Here is a 20,286-nt window from a genome sequence, read left to right as displayed (position 1 = left end):
ATATATGACATACATACAGTATGTATATTATATTATATATGACATGCATACAGTATGTATATTATATTATATATGACATACATACAGTAATGTATATTATATTATATATGACATGGATACAGTATGTATATTATATATGACATGGATACAGTATGTATATTATATTATACATGACATACATACAGTATGTATATTATATTATATATGACATACATACAGTATGTATATTATATTATATATGACATACATACAGTATGTATATTATATTATATATGACATACATACAGTATGTATATTATATTATACATGACATACATACAGTATGTATATTATATTATATATGACATGCATACAGTATGTATATTATATTATATATGACATACATACAGTATGTATATTATATTATATATGACATGGATACAGTATGTATATTATATTATATATGACATACATACAGTATGTATATTATATTATATATGACATGGATACAGTATGTATATTATATATGACATGGATACAGTATGTATATTATATTATACATGACATACATACAGTATGTATATTATATTATATATGACATGCATACAGTATGTATATTATATTATATGACATGGATACAGTATGTATATTATATATGACATACATACAGTATGTATATTATATTGTTCTGTGGGATATTGCTACGGACTTACTTTGAGCGTTCCTTTGCTTGGTGGAGAGGGAAGTCTCAACGCTGTCTCTCCTCTTGGCGGAAAGAGAGCAGTCAACCGTACGCCCTGGAAACAAACACCAGTTCTAGTGTTAAACCTGACCCTTCTAACCCTAACCCTGACCCTAACCAATCTAGTCAGGGTTAACCCCAACCAATCTGCTCAGGGTTAACCCTAACCCATATGATTAGGGTTAACCCTAACCCAGGGATGGGCAACTGGCAACTTAACCCTAACCCTAACCCATCTGGGCAGGGTTAACCCTAACCTGATGGGTTAGGGTTAACCCATCAGGTTAGGGTTAACCCTGACCCCAACCTGATGGGTTAACCCTAACCTGATGACCCTAACCCTATGGGTTAGGGTCAGGGTTAACCCTGACCATATGGGTTAACCCTGACCTGATGGGTTAGGGTTAACCCTGACCCTAACCCATCAGGTTAGGGTTAACCCTGACCCTAACCCTAACCCGTCAGGTCAGGTTTAACCCTAACCCATCAGGTTAGGGTTAAACCTGACCCTGACCCTAACCCATCAGGTCAGGGTTAACCCTTACCCATCAGGCAGTGTTTCCCACACATTGACGAGACTATGGCGCCCCGCCATAGTCTAATTTCGGCCGCCATAGTCTCTGCGTGCACATGAATTATTATTATTATTATAATTTATTTTATTTATTTATTTTTTTTGCTCAGACGAAGTTCGTGTTGCTCTCATTGGGAAAAAAAAAAAATCGCCACATACCCCCCCCCCCCCCCCCGTCAACAATCGCCATATCCCCCCCCCCCCCCCCCCCCCCCCCCCCCCCCCCCCCCCCCCCCCCCCCCCCCCCCCCCCCCCCCCCCCCCCCCCCCCCTGTCAACAATCGCTCCATACCCCCCCCCGTAGTCTCCAAAATTTCTGTGGGAAACACTGCATCAGGTCAGGGTTAACCCTAACCCATCAGGTTAGGGTTAACCCTGACCATAACCCATCAGGTCAGGGTTAACCCTAACCCATCAGGTCAGGGTTAACCCTGACCTGTCCTCAGATCAGTGCTGGTGAGGCGGGCAGCAGACCCATCACCACCAACAGATCGCTGACCTTTGAGCGGCGGGCCAAAGTCCAGCACTATGAGCTCGGCCGGGGCGCAGCGCCTGTCTCTGGGGAGGCGGGGCTGGGGCTGCCGGTGGGCGGAGGAGGAGGTGGAGGAGGCCATCCCCAGCTCCTCCAGGCTCTCTGTGCTCTCCTCCCTCTCCATCTGCTCCTCCACCCACTCCTCCTCCGACTCCTCCCCCGCGGAGCCCCGGCTGCCGCCGCGGACGCTGGCCTCCAGGCTCCGCCTCAGTACCTGGAGGTCAGAGGTCGGAGGTCAGAGGTCGCAGGCACGTCGCTGATCAGAAGAAGGCACTTTCCCACGTTGCCAATAAGAATACTTCTTCAAATACTTAGATATACTCCTACAACAACGATATAACAAATGATTTGTGGCTATAGAGTAGAGATCCTCCAGCCTCTCACCTTCATCTCCTCCATGCTGAGGAGCACCTTCTCGCTGTCCACCTCCAGGGGCCCGCGGGGCGCGATGGGGGACCGCGGACCGGACCTCTGATCAGAGTTCAGAGGTTCAGAGAGACATGAGACGGGGAGTCAGTCAGCTGCACCTGACACAAAGCCCTCCCCTCCCCGCCGCAGCAGGGAAAGACAGGAGAACAGAGAGGAGAACAGACAGGAGAACAGACAGGAGAACAGACAGGAGAACAGGCAGGAGAACAGACAGGAGAACAGACAGGAGAACAGACAGGAGAACAGACAGGAGAACAGAGAGGAGAACAGACAGGAGAACAGACAGGAGAACAGGCAGGAGAACAGACAGGAGAACAGAGAGGAGAACAGACAGGAGAACAGAGAGGAGAACAGACAGGGGAACAGACAGGATAACAGACAGGATAACAGAGAGGAGAACCGACAGGAGAACAGACAGGAGAAAGAGAGGAGAACAGACAGGAGAACAGACAGGAGAACAGACAGGAGAACAGACAGGAGAACAGGCAGGAGAACAGACAGGAGAACAGACAGGAGAACAGACAGGAGAACAGAGAGGAGAACAGACAGGAGAACAGACAGGAGAACAGACAGGAGAACAGACAGGAGAACAGAGAGGAGAACAGAGTGGAGAACAGAGTGGAGAACAGAGTGGAGAACAGAGAGGAGAACAGAGAGGAGAACAGAGAGGAGAACAGAGAGGAGAACAGAGTGGAGAACAGAGAGGAGAACAGAGAGGAGAGAACAGAGTGGAGAACAGAGTGGAGAACAGAGTGGAGAACAGAGAGGAGAACAGGAGAACAGGCAGGAGAACAGGCAGGAGAACAGACAGGAGAACAGACAGGAGAACAGGGAGAACAGGCAGGAGAACCGGCAGGAGAACAGACAGGAGAACAGACAGGAGAACATAGAGGAGAACAGAGAGGAGAACAGACAGGAGAACATAGAGGAGAACAGACAGGAGAACATAGAGGAGAACAGAGAACAGGCAGGAGAACAGGCAGGAGAACAGACAGGAGAACAGACAGGAGAACAGACAGGAGAACAGACAGGAGAACAGACAGGAGAACAGACAGGAGAACAGACAGGAGAACAGACAGGAGAACAGACAGGAGAACAGAGAGGAGAACAGAGAGGAGAACAGACAGGAGAACAGAGAGGAGAACAGACAGGAGAACAGACAGGAGAACAGAGAGGAGAACAGACAGGAGAACAGGCAGGAGAACAGACAGGAGAACAGACAGGAGAACAGACAGGATAACAGACAGGAGAACAGACAGGAGAACAGACAGGAGAACAGGCAGGAGAACAGACAGGAGAACAGAGAGGAGAACAGAGAGGAGAACAGAGAGGAGAACAGACAGGAGAACAGAGAGGAGAACAGAGAGGAGAACAGAGAGGAGAACAGAGAGGAGAACAGAGAGGAGAACAGAGAGTGGAGAACAGAGTGGAGAACAGAGAGGAGAACAGCAGGAGAACAGACAGGAGAACAGACAGGAGAACAGACAGGAGAACAGGCAGGAGAACAGGCAGGAGAACAGACAGGAGAACAGACAGGAGAACAGGAAGAACAGGCAGGAGAACCGGCAGGAGAACAGACAGGAGAACAGACAGGAGAACAGAGAGGAGAACAGAGAGGAGAACAGACAGGAGAACATAGAGGAGAACAGACAGGAGAACAGACAGGAGAACAGAGAGAACAGGCAGGAGAACAGGCAGGAGAACAGACAGGAGAACAGAGAGAACAGGCAGGATAACAGGCAGGAGAACAGAGAGAACAGGCAGGATAACAGGCAGGAGAACAGAGAGAACAGGCAGGAGAACAGGCAGGAGAACAGGCAGGAGAACAGGCAGTTCTACCCCCCAGCAGGCAGAGGGGGAGGACAGGGTTAGGTTAGCTTTTCTACCTCCATGTCTTTGCTGCCGTAAGGCTCAAAGTCGTCCGAGTAGCGCTTCTCCGGGGTGGCTCTCACACAGGCTCCGTCCTCGGTGCGGATCCTGACTGGGGCCTGCGGGACCCCCAGACCCCCCGTCAGACCCCCCCTGTAGCCCCGTCAGACCCCCCGTCACACCCCCCTCCCCTCAGTGGAGTCCAAAGGCTCGCCGCAGTTTAGATACGGAATACGTTTAAACATTTAAATCATCAAGCAACCTTGACTGCAATGCACCCATTATCCTACAGGTCATGTGACCAAAGCTCGATTTCAAAATCAAATGACCCGAAGATCTGAAAATAAATAGAGAAATAAGTAGATAAAGATATCTAAGCATGAAACTAATCCACAGGAGTCAATGCAGTAACGCAAAGCAGCAGCAGCAGCAGCAGCAGCAGTCCCTACCTGCACCCATTCCCTTCTCTGGACCTTCCCAGGGGCCGTCTGGCTCCGTTGGGGGCCCGTCTGGCTCCGTTGGGGGCCCGTCTGGCTCCGTTGGGGGCCCGTGGGCCCGCTAAGAACCAGGCTGTCCTGACTGCCTCTCAGACCATCTGCAGACGAGTCCCGGAGACACAAGGCCCAAGAGAAGAGAAAACACACAGAGTCACAACCCCAGAAGGACCAAAGGCCTTCAGGTAATCCTGAAGGTCACTCGTCCATCAGCGATGGGAGACCGTACCATGCCGGCTGGAAGATAGGGGGGGGTGGCTCTGTGGTGCCCAGTGCGTGTGCCCCCAGCCCTTCGTGGGGGTCTGGGTAGTCTCTTATGGAACACTGCAGCTGTTGTGAGCGCTGCTGCGTTCAGGGTGCGTACCGGCAGTGTGAGTGGCCCTCCTGGCGGTGGGGGGGGCGGACGGAGGCAGGTTGGGGGGCTTCCTGGGCGTGTGGCCCCCGGCCCCGGCGTTGGCCCCATTGAGGTAGAGGGAGAAGCCCTGCTCCAGCCGCTCCAGCTCTATTTGCCCACGGCCTTTGGTCCGGAGCCGCTTGAGCACTCTAGGAGAACCAGGAAGGTCATGAATGAATGAATGAATGAATGAATGAATGAATGAATGAATGACGAGGGTTAATAACGCACATAAAATACCAACTTACTAACCCTCAGCCTATCCCTGATCCCTGCCAAGATTCAACTTCGGAGACATTGGAGTACAAAATAATACAAATACAACGAGAATACTTAAGGTAAAGCATGTTTACCAATGTTTACCCATGTTTAACATCTTTACCCATGTAAACCCAGCTGTAGCCAACAGCTCCCTTTCTTTCTGACCACAGAGCCGCTGTATGCAGGTTGAGAGCCTCTCCTGTGAAACGGAACCTCTCCACCAGCAACACACCTCACCTGTTTTTGTGCTGAAGGCCAATTAAATATTCATCCAGAGTCTCTTCCACAGCAAAGCCGAGCTTCACTCCCGGACACCTCTGGTGTTCCTTCACATTAAACAGCAGTATTACAAACACACACACATACACACACTAAGATGAGAAGGATAATTGATGAGAATAGAAAAGAGACAGACAATCTGACAAAACCTAACAGACTCATTGTACCTCGATCAGTCTCAATAAGCCACTCTAGGAAGTATCGATAAGAGGCTCTAGGCGGTCTCATAAGAGGCTTTAGGCAGTCTCATAAGAGGCTCTAGGCGGTCTCATAAGAGGCTTTAGGCGGTCTCATAAGAGGCTCTAGGCCAGTCATACTCAAGTAGCGGCCCGCGGGCCTTTTGTGGCCCGCGGGGTGTCTATTAATGGCCCTCGAGCTGTTTTGAAAAGTTTTTTTAATTATAAAAAAATAAAATAAATTGTGCTGGGCGCTCTTATTTTGAAACCGCGCGCCGCAATCTCAATACGAGGCTGGGGGTTGCAACGATAAACAGATAGCACTCCAGCCCACAGACCACTCCAGCCCTCCCAAACTCGAGGCAGACAGTCCATCTCAGCAGCAGTCAAGGCCGATTTAGGGTCGTTTTAGACGCAGAGACGTAAGCACGTAATTTACACAAGGGACTTGTTTTAGACAAGTTTTGATTTACGGTTCCTTTAAGGTTCCTTAAGGATTGCGCGTGTTGCAATGGGATTCTCCGCCAGAACAGTAGGGGGAGCAACGAACGAATCTGTGGGCGTGGAAGTGGAAATCGCTGGCTTGTTTATATTTATAATTATCATAATTCGTTCTTGTGTTTTCTTCTTCTCCTTCTTCAAAATTCTTCATTCGCTTCTGTCACGGCCTTTTAAAAATGGCGCTATTATGCTGTAAAACCGGAAATGTGAGACTCCTGAAAGGATGTGGTTAGCTGGCCAATCACAGTCTTTGCGAGCTGCGTAGGGCCGTAGTGTTTTAGTCGCATAGTCAGGAATTTTGGCCGACGCACTTAAGCACGTAAGGGGGGATATTTTACCGCGCAAGGGGGGGTTATGTATCTTACGTGCTTACGCGTTACGTCTAAAACAGAGCATATATCGGCCTCAGTCACACGTATACCGACCGGCCCCTTGAGTCACTGAAAAATTTTTTTGTGGCCCCTCATCATTTCTACTTGAGTACCCCTGCTCTAGGCGGTCTCATAAGAGGCTTTAGGCGGTCTCGATATGAGGCTTTAGGCGGTCTCGATACGAGGCTCTAGGCGGTCTCATAAGAGGCTCTAAGCGGTCTCGATACGAGGCTCTAGGCCAGTGAACCCCAATTAGCGGCCCGCGAGAGCCAAATGTCCGGCCCGCGTGGACCCAGCGCATGCACATGTTGTCTCCAAAAAAAAAAAAAAAAAACTTTTTTTTTTTTTTTCTTTGCGCGACCTGCTATATTTTCCCCTCAGCCCACACCATCCACTTGAACGTTGACTTTACTGCGTGCATACGTAACGACGTGCTTCGTGCGTTTTCACCTTCACTAGCGTCACACGCCAGAGAGTAGCCGCCGCATGCTGTCACTTTCCCACTATCCGTCTGTCATCCCAGGTTATTACAACTTTGTCAAAAATCTACGGATTGAAAATTGATGAAAGAAACATGCCATTTGCCAAGAAAAGGAAGGTCAACCAGGAGAACCGCCAGTTTAAAACTGAATGGACCGATAAGTATTGCTTTTCTTTACCGGACCATGCCAACGCAAAGCCAAAAGATTGCAAGCATGTTGACATCATACAAGCGGTCAGTTTTAACCATATGCAAAACGGCATCGGCACAAGAGAGCACAACAGCTGCTTCATTGCATGTTTCCTGACGGCGAGTGGACTGCAGAGGCCAAAAGGCTTGTGCCATCCACAGATTAGGCAGCTTAGTTAATACTCAGGGTATTAAGTTTGTGACAATGTAAGTGCCTGTTACTTTGTTTCCTTTATTTTTATGGGTAGATCAAGCAGAGCTGTGGTCGTGGTACAGAGGGAAGTCATGCACGGGGTGTATGCTCAGATACTCAGGCAAAATAAACAAACTCTACACGACTGCTCCTGGGTATCTGAGTGTATGTTTTGTGTATGACTTTTTTCTGTGTTGTGATTGCAGCTCTGTTTGATTTATTTGCATAACTGTATATGTTGTTTAGCCTGTAGTAATTTATTTACTATGCTTCATAGAAATAAAGGTGTTTTTATTTTACTGTTGTTTTATAGAAACTGAAAGACATTACCGAGTATTTAAATAAACAAGGCTGAACATAATAGTCTTAAGCAAGCTACGTCTCCTCGTCCTCCTCATTCCTTGCATTCTCATCGATGCACCATTCCTGGATGCTATTTAAACCTAATTGATCTAGCCCTCCTGCATTATCGCTAAAACAGTAATTATAATTAAAGCTACATTTGCACATAAGAATGGCGAATTAGAAAAATTAAACGAAATTTCGGCCCTTGGCCCACTGCCCCATAAGAGGCTTGAGGCTTTGCAGGCTCCGTATGAGAAGGTCCAGCAGATGTGTAGTGCTTTGGTTACCTTACTCTCATGTATTGTGCTGGATGGATGCTATTAATCAACCATGTAACCGCATACACAGCAGCCATCAGTGAACAGGGGAAGTCTTGGCCATAATGTGTTCAGCCAGGATTGTGTTACATGCAACATTGATTATTCAAGCAAAGATAGGCATGTCTGTAATACAGAAGGACTCTCTGTAACACAAGCAATGACGGACGGCATGCAGAAGACAAAGGGAATGACAGATGTCTTACTCAGTGTGACAGGCTACAACACCTGAGCCAAAAGAAGAAGGTTTAAAGAAGAGCAGAGTGGACATTACTTCATACAGAAGGGAGAGAGAATAGACCCATTCAAAATATATTGGAAGCATCATTTGATAATGCCTCATATAAAGTAATGTGCCAAGTAATTTTTTTTTCCTGTTTGCCCACTTGCATTTTCAAACGTAATACAAAATGTATTTAGAAAAACATTGCCGGCCTACCTCGCTATCCATAGTAGGGTTGGGGTTAGATGATGTTCAGGGACCCATCATCCAGAGTGAGCCACCGTTCTTCAGGGTTGTGTTATGGATGGATGATGCTTACCGTTCTTCAGTTTCGGTCATTATTCCTGACCATTTCCCCCTGGGGATCAATAAAGTATTCATCTATCTATCTTAGGAGAAGTGATTTGTTATATAACGCAGCCCATGGCATCTTCCATCATTTGAAGACACGTATGAGCTTTTACTCCCTCATAAATCTAATAATGAAACGTTTAAAAGGGTATCAATTTTTAACTTCATTTTTATCTCTTAATTATACAAATGTTGAGGTCGTCAGATCCATCAATGAATTCAATTTTTGGGGAGGGCTAAGATAGACCATTGCCCTTTCGTTTTAATTGACCCAAATGATGTAGAAAATGCACATAAATAATCGCACCTACAGCTGTTACATAATGTGAACCTGCCATCATTTAATAATCATCTAACACCGAAGGCTAGTTCAATAGCATCTAGGCAGGCAAGTAAGCTAACGTGCTAACAAGAGCTATAATGAACTCTGGCAGATAAAGTAATTGTGGAATACAGTAAAAGTTTGACAACTAGACTGGATGACCAACTCCCACAATACTTACATTATGCGAAGTATTTTTTTTAATTATTATTCGTTATTTTCGTGTCGTTCTGGAGAATGTAATTTAATTTGCACCGTGTTGTTGTTAGCGTTGGTTGGTTACCAGGCAAGCCATCTGCCAATAGCGAGCCGAAGCCGGACCAGACACGCCCCTTGCTCCTGACACGCCCCCTGCTCTGCTCGCAACCCAAACAACTGCTGATCTACAACGGAGAGAAATGCTTTAGAGAGGCAGGGTTCATCTAACCATAATGCTTTAGAGGTATTAAGCGATAATATTAAGGAGGCAAGAGTCACAGGTCTTCAGTTTGGGTGCGACATGCAAAGACAGCAGAAATTCCATGGTCCGCTTTTAAAAGTTGAACACTGTTTTATTCATTATAAACCAATGCATTTGATATAAAAAGGACAAAGGGGTCTGAATCAAAACCACTGTAAAGTGGTTATAAGGTAATAAAGTAATGGGTATCCATTACCATACTGGACCTAGTTAGACTCATGGTAAGTCAAACAACCTGGTTAACAATCACTTCCAAAACACCCTAGGCTGTTTAAGTTTATACACTTTAGAGTTCAGCTGACATCACTCTTTGCAAAGCATTACATATACGGTGACTTATCAGGCCATTCGTTTTGGTGCATTAATTTATTACAACCAACACTGACGAGTCAACGCATTCCTCAAGTGCCACAATACTAGCTAGCAGTTGAAGATGCTACAAGAAAATCCAAGATGAGGTCAAAGGGGAGGTTGACCCAAATGTCCTTATCCTAACCTAACCCTGCTGCAAGATTCCTATTTCAAGAAATGACAAACCTAGCATGAATTGTTCTGATGTTCCAAGAAATAAAATAAGGCAGCTCATGAAAATAAAGCCAGAATTCCTGCACGTTTTAATAATAGTACACCTTTTCCGCAACCTGGCAATCAGTGAGCATCAAAAGGTGTGCTTCAGAGGTGGAACTGGTACATGGCTTTAGTCACGGCTGGGACCCTGCCTTTCTCAGCACTAAACGTCTGCAGCATTCACCGATACAGATTGGGGGACGAGGTTGGGGCGTTTTAAAATAAATTCTCTAGGGCAAAATCCTTAATCAATGACTAAAACGTGCAAATGACATCATCCTAAAAATAATTTTCTCATGATGAAATGTGGGACATTAGTTTATGCCTCGGTAGTGCAAGCAGACCGCGACCCGCCAGGTAGCACCCGCCAGGTAGCACTAGGCACTAGGTAGGTAGTACTACAGGTAGTACCTACTAGGTAGCACTAGGTACTACCTAGTGCCTTCTGTCAATGTTACAATAAGGTTGGTGACCTCCTTTAACCGACCCTGACCCCCGGAGGATAAAGTCTTGATGTGAAAGCGTATTGTAACGGCGGAGAGTATCCACTGTCCCTTCTTGACCCTTGCTTGGCCCTTAATAACCAGTCATCAGTTCAAAGAGCCCAGCTGTTAATGAAAGGCTTGCCTCCTGCATGTTTTGTTTCCTGCGTTGCTCATATCTGTGTTTATTATTATTGTAATGGATGAATTAGTTATGATTAAAATGCACCTCAGGTCCCAATTACTTAAAACACATGAAAGGAAAATTAAATCAAAAAAAGGTCAAATAAGTTAATAGAATTGCTCAAAATATAACCGTTCATAAAGCCCTTTCAATAACCCAAAACAAATAAGGTTACAACGGGAATCCCGTGGAGAAATGAATAGCCATAAGTGTAATACTAATATTCATCCAATGATGGACAGATCCCCGTCAGTGCCCTCCCAAGGTCTGGGAGCCGCCGCCCCCCTCTGTCCGAGCTCTTGGTCTCAGCCCCCCCCCAGCCGCCCTGCTGCCCCTCCCTCCGGCGCCTCTCCGTCTCCCACTCCACGAAGGTGTCGAAGAGGCTGGGCCAGGCTTCATCCTCGCTGTAGTTGCTCAGGTCGGACCCGACGGCCTGCGTGAAGTTGAGGAACATGTTCCATGTGTCCCGCGAGATGCCCCGCACGCCCGAAGGGTTCTCCGCCAGGAAGTCCAGCCAGCGCTCGAGGATGCTGGGCGTGTCCTGCGTGAACACCAGCCGCCACAGGGCGATGGCGATGTCGCGCTGCAGCGAGCGCTGGCCGTCCTCGGCGTCCAGGCCGAACTGGAAGGTGAAGCGGTACAGGTCCTTGAAGCTCTCCTCCCCCTCGCCTCCAGCAGCATGCAGGGGAAGCGGGAGCAGATGCCCTCCAGGGCTGTCCGCCTGGATGGCCTTGCAGCCGTCCACAAACTCCTTCCTGGAGGCCGGAGGGGACAAAGCAGACGTCAGAGAGATGCTGAGCGGGTCAGGGTTAGGGTCAGGGTCAAGGTCAGCGTCTGGTGAACAGGCCAGAGGTCAAGGGTCAGGGTCTGTGGTGACCGGACCTGAGGTCAATGGTCAGGGTTAGACCATGACCCGGACCAGAGGTCAAGGGTCATGGTTAGGGTCTGTGGTGAACAGACCAGAGGTCAAGGGTCAGGGTTAGACCATGACCTGGACAGAGGTTCAGGGCTGGTTCTCCGAGAAGCCAATGAGAGCCAAGAGTCTCCAGAAGCTCCCTCATTGAAACTAGGGTTATGGTTAGGGTAACTCTAACCCTAACGATACACGTATTGGTACCGAACCGTCACGGTACAGGGACTTCAGGACGGTTACAGAGGTGGAGCGCGGTGCATAAATGTGGCGTACATAGCGTTAATATGGCGAATGTAAAGGCTTGTTTTGCGATGCGGAATTTTAACTTGAAGTCGGAGTTCCCCCCGGACCATTTAGCCAAAGTATACTACTCCGGCTCCATAATCCGACTCCGTAACTACGGACAACATCAGCAGCTCTCCGTCGGGATGTTGAATACAAACCATGTAAGCAGTGTTGTAAATAAACTTCCAAAGCTTTTCAAATCTTATTTGGTGTTTTATTGGTCCTTAAGGTGCAAAGTCAACAATGTGTAAAGTAATTAAGGTGAAAACTAAAACCGGAGGAGAGATGACCAATCACAGCCCTTGCTGTCTCCGTTGCGTCGACCAATAGGCGACGGAGAGTTAAAAAATATTGGATGCGCACCTAAGCTACGGAGAGGGACTCCGACAGGCCCTCCGGCTATGGAGAGGGCTCACCGTGTCTACGTACAGCACTTTAACATGCACACGCATTTGAAAAGGCACCATCCAGGTGTTACTAGCACCGTTGCTTTAAAAAAAATAACGAGCTGTGCTAACCCAGCTCACGACACTATTTCAACGACCCCCCGTCTTGGAATTCAGAAATGCAATGCCATAACCAAGTTTTATTGGTGTTCTCATTGCTGCTGATCTATGGGCCATTCTCCATTGTTGACAAACAAGCAGTTTTTAAAGTTTTCCCCTCAACTATGAACCGTACCGTCCTGTACCGTGACTTTCAAACCGAGATACGTACCGAACCGTGACTTTTGTGTACCGCTGCACTCCTAATTGAAACCATTTACAACTATATCAGACGCAGCTTCAAATGAGTCAACGAATTACAGCCATTACTCGTTGACACATTAATTAGCAAAGCTAGCAAGGATATTTTTGATCAAGTTAATGAAAGAAGCCATACATCCTGTACAGAGCCCTAAATAGAGCAGCTTCAGGGCCCACCACTTTGAACGGTTTCTTCCTAGAGGAGGTCCGAGCAACGGTTGACAAGGGAGGATTTGTTGGGGCTGTGATTTTAGACCTTCGTAAAGTCGGAAAAATAATCGATTCTTCGATGCATCGCGATTCTCGCTAGAACGATTCTGTCTCGATGCAGATAAATTAATAATCAGAATTTAAAAAAAAGAAAAAAAATTGCATTTTTTTTCAGAGGGATAATTTTTGTAATTTTAAAATCATTGAATTTATCTTCAGTGTGTATTGGCCAATCTGATTTGTCTTGACAAAATTGCGATACAGCCTACGCATAGAATGCCGGCAAACTCACAGCCAGACACAAGAACTCCATCTAATTCAAGAGCAGCTTTTCCTTTAATGACATAGAAAAGAAAGATTAGAAAGAAAATAAAACTGAAACCGATTTTTTGCATGCTTCCATATTGTGTTATAATGCAAGCTGCATTGATTATTGCATTGTTCATACAAAGTCACATTTGTGACAAAAGCTTTCTCTCTTATGAAATATTAGATAAGTTAATTCATCTGTTGATGTCTTTAATGATCATCACAAAAGTAGGAAGTGATTAGTAAACTCTGAGTAGCAAACCCATATATACAGGTGCTGGTCAAATTATTAGAATATCATGAAAAAGTTGATTTATTTCAGTAATTATATTCAGAACGTGAAACTTACATATTATATCAATTCATTACACACAGAGTGATATATTTGAAAATGTTTATTTCTTTTAATTTGGATGATTAGTACTGACAATTACTGAAAATCCCAAATTCAGTATCTCAGAAAATTAGAATATTAGTTACGACTAGTACAAAAAAAAATCATTTTTAGAAATGTGGGCCAACTGAAAAGTATGAACATGGAAAGTTTCAGCATGTATGGCAATCAATACTTAGTTGCAGCTCCTTTTGCCTGAATTGCTGCAGCAATACGGCGTGGCATGGAGTCGACCAGTCTGTTGCACTCCTCAGGTGTTATGAGAGCCCAGGTTGCTTTAATAGTGGCCTTCAGCTCTTCAGCATTGTTGGGTCTGGCATCTCGCATCTTCCGCTTCACAATACCCCATAAGTTTTCTATGGGGTTAAGGTCAGGTGAGTTTGCAGGCCAATCAAGAAGAGGGATACCATGGTCCTTAAACCAGGTACTGTTAGATTTGGCACTGTGTGCAGGTGCCAAGTCATGTTGGAAAATGAAATCGTCACCTCCATAAAGTTGGTCCGCGGCAGGCAGCATAAAGTGTTCTAAAACTTCCTGGTAGACTGCTGCATCGACCCTTGACCTCAGGAAACACAGTGGACCAACAGCAGCAGATGACATGGCACCCCCAGACCATTACTGACTGTGGAAATTTTAACACTGGAACTTCAGGCAACGTGGATTCTGTGCCTCTCCTGTCTTCCTCCAGACTCTGGGACCTTGATTTCCAAAGGAGATACAAAATTTACTTTCATCTGAAAACATAACTTTGGACCACTCAGCAGCAGTCCAGTCCTTTTTGTCTTGAGCCCAGGCGAGACGCTTTTGACGTTGTCTCTTATTCAAGAGTGGGCTTTACACGAGGAATGCGACAGCTGAAGCCCATATCTTGCATACAGTCGGTGTGTGGTGCTTCTTGAAGCACTGACTCCAGCTACAGTCCACTCTTTGTGGATCTCCCCCCACATTTTTGAATCGGTTTTGTTTGACAATCCTCTCCAGGGCGCGTTTATCCCTCTTGCTTGTACACTCTTTTCTACCGCATCTTTTTCTTCCCTTCGCCTCTCTATTAATGTGCTTGGACACAGAGCTCTGGGAACATCCAACCTCTTTGGCAATGACCTTTTGTGTCTTGCCCTCCTTCTTTAAAAGTATCAATGGTCATCTTTTGGACAGTTGTCAAGTCAGCAGTTCTTCCCCATAGATTGTGTGTCATACAGAATCAAAACGAGAGACCATTTAAAGGCTTTTCCAGGTGTTTTGAGTTAGTTAGCTAATTAGAATGTGGCACCAGGTGTCTTCAATATCTGACCTTTTCACCATATTCTAATTTTCTGAGATGTTGAATTTAGGGTTTTCATTGGTTGTCAGCTATAATCATCTTCTTTTTGGCAAAAAACACTTATAATGTATCAGTCTGTTTGGAATGAATGTATACATTCTACAGGTTTGACTTTCTAAATGGAATTAATGAAATAAATCAACTTTTTCATGATATTCTAATAATATGACCAGCACCTGTATATATATATATATTTTTGAAAATCACGCATAGAAATGTACATAAAAAAAATTGTTGCATCGAGAGGCATCGATAATCGCTTCGTTGACCTCATAATCGGAATCGAATCGTGAGGTGCCAAGAGATTCCCACTCCTAGTGGAAACAGGTCAAAATAGTTGTATTGTGCAACAATTTAAGTATCTGGGCATTATTAATGATTCTCATCTTTCTTTTAAAGCACACATTAAGAAAGTGTGCAACAGGGTCAAGTTTAGCCTAGCCGATTTTAATATATATATTGCATGTAATATATTAGAAATGCACAACCTGCAACGCGCGAATCGCATTCCGCACCCGACCAGAATAGCTATAAAGTGATATCGACGCCCGACCCGCACCCGAAGGAAAATTAGATACATTAGATGGAACACCGGGGAATAAACTATGTGGTGTTTGGCGTGGTGCTATTAGATTGCTGTGCAAAAAAGCACATCATCCACTGTTGACCGTTTTAGTTGGCTCCACCACTCCTGAATAACATATCCAGCACCAGAGAAGTCTCGCTCACATTCGCAAAACCCGCGACCGACCTGCGCTGTTCAGGTGCAGACCCGACCCGCACCCGTGTTCGACATAGTACATCATTTTTCACCCGTCTTATCCAAATTGTGCGGGTACCCGAACACGTGCAGGGCTCTGCTTCAGGTGCCATAAAGGGCTTTTCACACGGGAGGCGTTTGTCGCGCCTGATAATGCATTCTCAATGGATAGGGCGAGCGGGCAGAGACGAGGCGCAGCGTCCTGTCAAGGGGCACGACAAGCGGGCGCACTCCCGTGAAACCGTGGAACAGCACATTGTTTCTGCATCTATTATCAATATATTTATTAGTAATACAGTGAAAATTTGTAGAAATGTGAATATTTGGATGGCATGTTGATTTACAGTGTGTCCCCCTAAAATTTCTGGTTGCGCCCCTAAAGTTTTCAGTTAGGGGCCACAGTGCTCCTAGTGAAAGCCCTCTCGAGCCCTGGTCAGAGGCGATGCATCTGCTTGATGTGACAGTCATTGTTGCCGCCGCTCCATCTCTGCTACCTGCATGCATGGTGTCTTGTATGTACTTTCAATGTGACCTCTGTGGCTTCTTTTCCCTCGTCTCCGGTGTATAGTTTTTTTTGCTTGAACTGCCTTGACGTCTCTCCCATCATCTGTGTTTGTTTGTTCTTGCTCCAATTGTGTGAAATATGTTTGCTTGTCTTTTTCCCCTTCTGCTTTGGCCTGCTGTAATTATAAATGTAATGTATTTTATTCTTATGTATTTTACTGACTAAAGCTGGAAATTAGCCAAATAGGCTAAAGCTTCTCCTTTTACTGTACAGTTAATCAAAGGGGATTGTCCATAGAACTATAAACAAATAAACTAAACTAAGCCATTGCAACATTACCGGGCCTTCTTCAGCTCTTCAAAGCCATTGGTCAGGCTTCACTCTGAGTGGATGCTGGGTGACCTTCCTACTCCCTCAACACCATGTGCTGAGTCAGTACCATGGAGTTGGTGACCTTGATCCCAGCTCAACCCCATTGTGAGCCTTGAAATGGGCCTTGTTACGATTCAGAACTGGAGTACATCATTGTGTCCAAGTGGAGAAGTGAAACCTTAGTGACTGGTCTGGGATAATTATGTCATAACCTCTCAAGTCAGACTGAAACTCTTCACAGATCTTTGGCCTTTCCCATTCTCCTGGCAATTTTGGCAGCTGAACCACAACAACAGTGCAGGCTGTCGGTGCAAACAGCTTGAGTAAGCAAGCATCAAACAACAATGAAACATTTTTCTGACTGGGGGGACGGCTGTTGTTTCCAATTGTTGGATGGAAAAGTGCTGAGTTAAAGATCCCAGGCGAGAGGGAGGGAGAGGGAGGGGGAGGAGGGGACAGGGGAGCAAGCCAACAGACAACTCTATTCAGCGAGCCCTCACTGCAGTTTCAGAGCCTACAGATCCATGTCCTATGGGACTCCTAGTTGGAAAGAGTGGCTGAATATGGTGGACTTCCTTCCTTCGCCATGTAGGCCGTTGCATCATTTGGCCAGAGGTGATTAATCACCCAGTGCAGCATTTACCCTCCAAGATCAATATCAGTAACAGAAGCCCCGCCCCCTCTGGCCATTCTGGCGTCTCGGACCACGGCACAGCGAGCGCAGAGGAGTCACACAGAGTGACTCCACCACAGCTTCTGACTCGCTTACACCTAAACTCACCTTGTAAACTTGCACATGGTGGCCGCCTGGAACTTCCAGGCGATGACGAGGACGCGGAACTCGGCGGGGTCCACGCGCAGGTCGTTGCAGAAGCGCTCCATGCCCTCCTCCAGGATGGCGTCGTCCTGCTGGTCCTTGTAGCCGCAGAAGAGCTGCTCGATGCGCGCCAGCGAGAGGCCGTCTCGGTCCGCCGCCGGCTCCTCCCGGTGAGGGTCCCGGGTCACCGACGGGACCACGGCTGTCTCCAGGGACACGTCCGGGGCCTTTGTGCCATTGGACAGCTCGCCGGAGCTTTTGCTGCACAAGGCGCTGGTCTCCTCCTTGTGCCCGCCGCCGCAGCTGCTGCTGCTCTTCTTGTGGTGAGCTTTGGAGCCGCCCTCCTTGTCTCCGCTCTTGCTGCCCAGGGAGGAGGTCGGGTTCTTGCACTTGGTGACACACTGGCCCATGTCTCCCACTCTGCGTCAGGCGCCGTCTGCGACCCCTGGACGCCTCTGCTCTGGCCAGGCGAGATGTCTCCACATAGCCCTGTGGCCCTGGGGCAGAGCGGGGGGGTGATCCCTGGAGGGCAGCAAGAGGGCCGCTTTAGTACTGGTGATGGGGTAGTGGTGGTCAGCAAGCCTAGTGTAAATAAACTATGAGAGTCAAGACGTCTGTAGGACCTCTTAATACACAACTTTAGATTGTTAACAGAACCATTTTCGACCAAGCGAATACATCTAAGAGGGTAGTGTCATGTGACTAAGTCCCCAGATAGGATTTACAACACATTTTCCTCTGCTCTAGGCTGCCTATGTTAGCAAATAGGATAATTAGCTAATGCAATCATATTTTTAATTAATATCCAACATATCATTCACATAATTGAATATTTTAGGGAAGATGCTCATGTGGCTTGTGACTCACCGTCCTCAGACAAGGCAGGCCACTATGAAGGGACGGGTCATCTTATCCTGATGCATTGTGCTGACCTTGACATCTGCTGAAAGTTGCACATTATCTTGTCATCATAAGCACAACATGTAAGCAGCTCTCTCCCAAATCTGCACACCGATTTTTGTCAACTAACTAATTTGAGATCCACAAGTGGTTTAGGCTTTTCAAATCACAGTTTTCGCACACCTTAGAAAGTGTTTACAGGGGTTATCATGGAGGTGTATTGTGTACTAAGAACATAAACATTATGAACTGTATAATCCATGTATAACAACAAAGTAAACCAATGGTTGCCTTTCTCCCTTCAAAATGCATCAAAAACCGTCGGTTTTAAGTCCTATTTATCCAATATCAATTTTAATAACTATAAAGAGACAAGTACTTTAATAACTGTGAACCCTCCCCGTCATAGAAGTCAGTGCATGTTCAGACACATTACTCGTGACTGCTGGATCAAAACTGAAAGACGAGTATACTTTTTAACCGTTTGGACACCTCTGAGTTAACGTACAAAGTTGAATTATGCTTCCATCTCCCACTAGATACAATACTGTTAACGAAAACGAACATTGCATAGGAATTGTAACTACAAACATCTCCAAGGAGTATCACATATACAATAATCCCAGATAGCACTTAAAGGCATTACTTAAACCACTTATTTCCAAAGTGGTCCTCGATGGAATGAAGCTGATGTCGAACATGTAAGCCCCGTAGAAACAGGACTTTAACAGTCAGGGTTCAACAACAAGGACGGAGTCAGCTAGCTTTGCAAGGAATAAAACACAATAAAAACTCAAATTGATAAACACGAATGTCCCAAGAAGGTATCTGGATCATCCATGATTTTAAATGACGTTTCAACAGATGTGACACAATATAGCTCTCTATAGAGCAAACTATATAGACAGCTCTCTACATGGCTAGTTATATAGAGAGCTATCTATATAGCTAGCTATATAGACAGCTCTATATATAGCTAGTTATACAACTATATAGTTATATAGATAAATAACCATCTAAATAGGTATCGAGCTATATATATAGCTATATAGATAGCTTTACAGATATGTTGATAGCTAATATAAGCTATACAGAGAGCCAAGTAGAAAGCTATATAGGAACTATATAGAGAGCTATATATAATACATAAAGACGCTATATATTATAAATAAAGAATCTAGATATAAGCTATATAGAAGCTATAAAGAAGCTATACAGAAGCTATAGAAAGGGACTGGCCCTGTGGCGTCGCCATAGCTAGCTCGGCTAGTTAGCTTCTTGGAGTAAGTAAAGAAACACCACGGAGACACAACTCACCTGGACGACGTGATACTGGTTTACAGTCGCATCACAGAACCGCGATCCAACCCAGTGGTTTACAGGCCGACCGACCAGTGGAACCAGTCCGCTGGAACCAGCTCGTACTGGTCAGCTAGCTTGCAGCTAGCGCCCGGCTACCGACTTCATCACAATAAACACTTTGCTCCACTTTGGGGAAAGCCTTCGTTCTTTGGTGACGGTTGATCAATCGTTCTTTGGTGACTGTTGATCCTTTCTGGTTCAGATCTTTTTCTGGGCAAAGTTTGAAACGGGAGATCTGGTTCTGAGCAGGAGAGCGTCAGTTTCCTCTGAGTGAACATTAATGTGCATCACTTCCTCCTCCTCATCACATGGACGACCAGGGTCTGTTTATTCACACTAACTTACCCCAAATAACTAACCCTGACACACACTGACCAAATGTTGGGGATTCGACAGGGCGTGATGTTAGGGGTTGGCTGTTCCCAAATTTTAAATAATACAATTTAACTAAAGTCTCTTTTTTTTTACTGCGGTCAAGTCAGACGACACTTCGAGAACGACAGTAAAGCCAGCCGACCCAGTATTTTGCTGTACGTATATATACTAGCCATTACGGTAATAGCGTCTCAGAACTGGTTTAAAAAAAACATTTTTGAAACCAGTTTGGAGACGATATTACCGTAATGGCTAGTATATACACGTACAGCGGAAAACTGGGTCGGCTGGCTTTACCGTTGT

General features: G+C 45.9%; 2 protein-coding genes across 2 annotated transcripts in view; both read right to left on the bottom strand.

Moving 5' to 3' along the window:
• Window positions 1-9,345, bottom strand: part of katnip (katanin interacting protein) — a 31,214-nt gene extending 21,869 nt beyond the window's left edge. The window contains 9 exon segments of the mRNA XM_030340919.1: window positions 693-776; window positions 1,794-2,040; window positions 2,211-2,297; window positions 4,142-4,243; window positions 4,574-4,719; window positions 4,983-5,161; window positions 5,511-5,599; window positions 8,565-8,706; window positions 9,203-9,345. Coding sequence (XP_030196779.1) covers window positions 693-776; window positions 1,794-2,040; window positions 2,211-2,297; window positions 4,142-4,243; window positions 4,574-4,719; window positions 4,983-5,161; window positions 5,511-5,599; window positions 8,565-8,576 — 946 coding nt within the window. The 5' untranslated portion in view covers window positions 8,577-8,706; window positions 9,203-9,345.
• Window positions 9,346-9,548: 203 nt separating this feature from the next.
• On the bottom strand, window positions 9,549-20,131 carry dcun1d3 (defective in cullin neddylation 1 domain containing 3). Its single transcript, XM_030339811.1, is given in 6 exon segments — window positions 9,549-11,377; window positions 11,380-11,425; window positions 11,427-11,469; window positions 17,311-17,868; window positions 18,214-18,289; window positions 19,564-20,131. Coding segments are annotated over 4 exon segments (981 nt in total). The 5' UTR covers window positions 17,757-17,868; window positions 18,214-18,289; window positions 19,564-20,131; the 3' UTR covers window positions 9,549-10,931.
• Window positions 20,132-20,286: the final 155 nt, after the last annotated feature.

The sequence above is a fragment of the Gadus morhua genome, chromosome 18 (genome assembly GCF_902167405.1).
Source record: "Gadus morhua chromosome 18, gadMor3.0, whole genome shotgun sequence".
Taxonomy (NCBI): domain Eukaryota; kingdom Metazoa; phylum Chordata; class Actinopteri; order Gadiformes; family Gadidae; genus Gadus; species Gadus morhua.
This window is presented reverse-complemented; position numbering and strand designations above follow the sequence as displayed.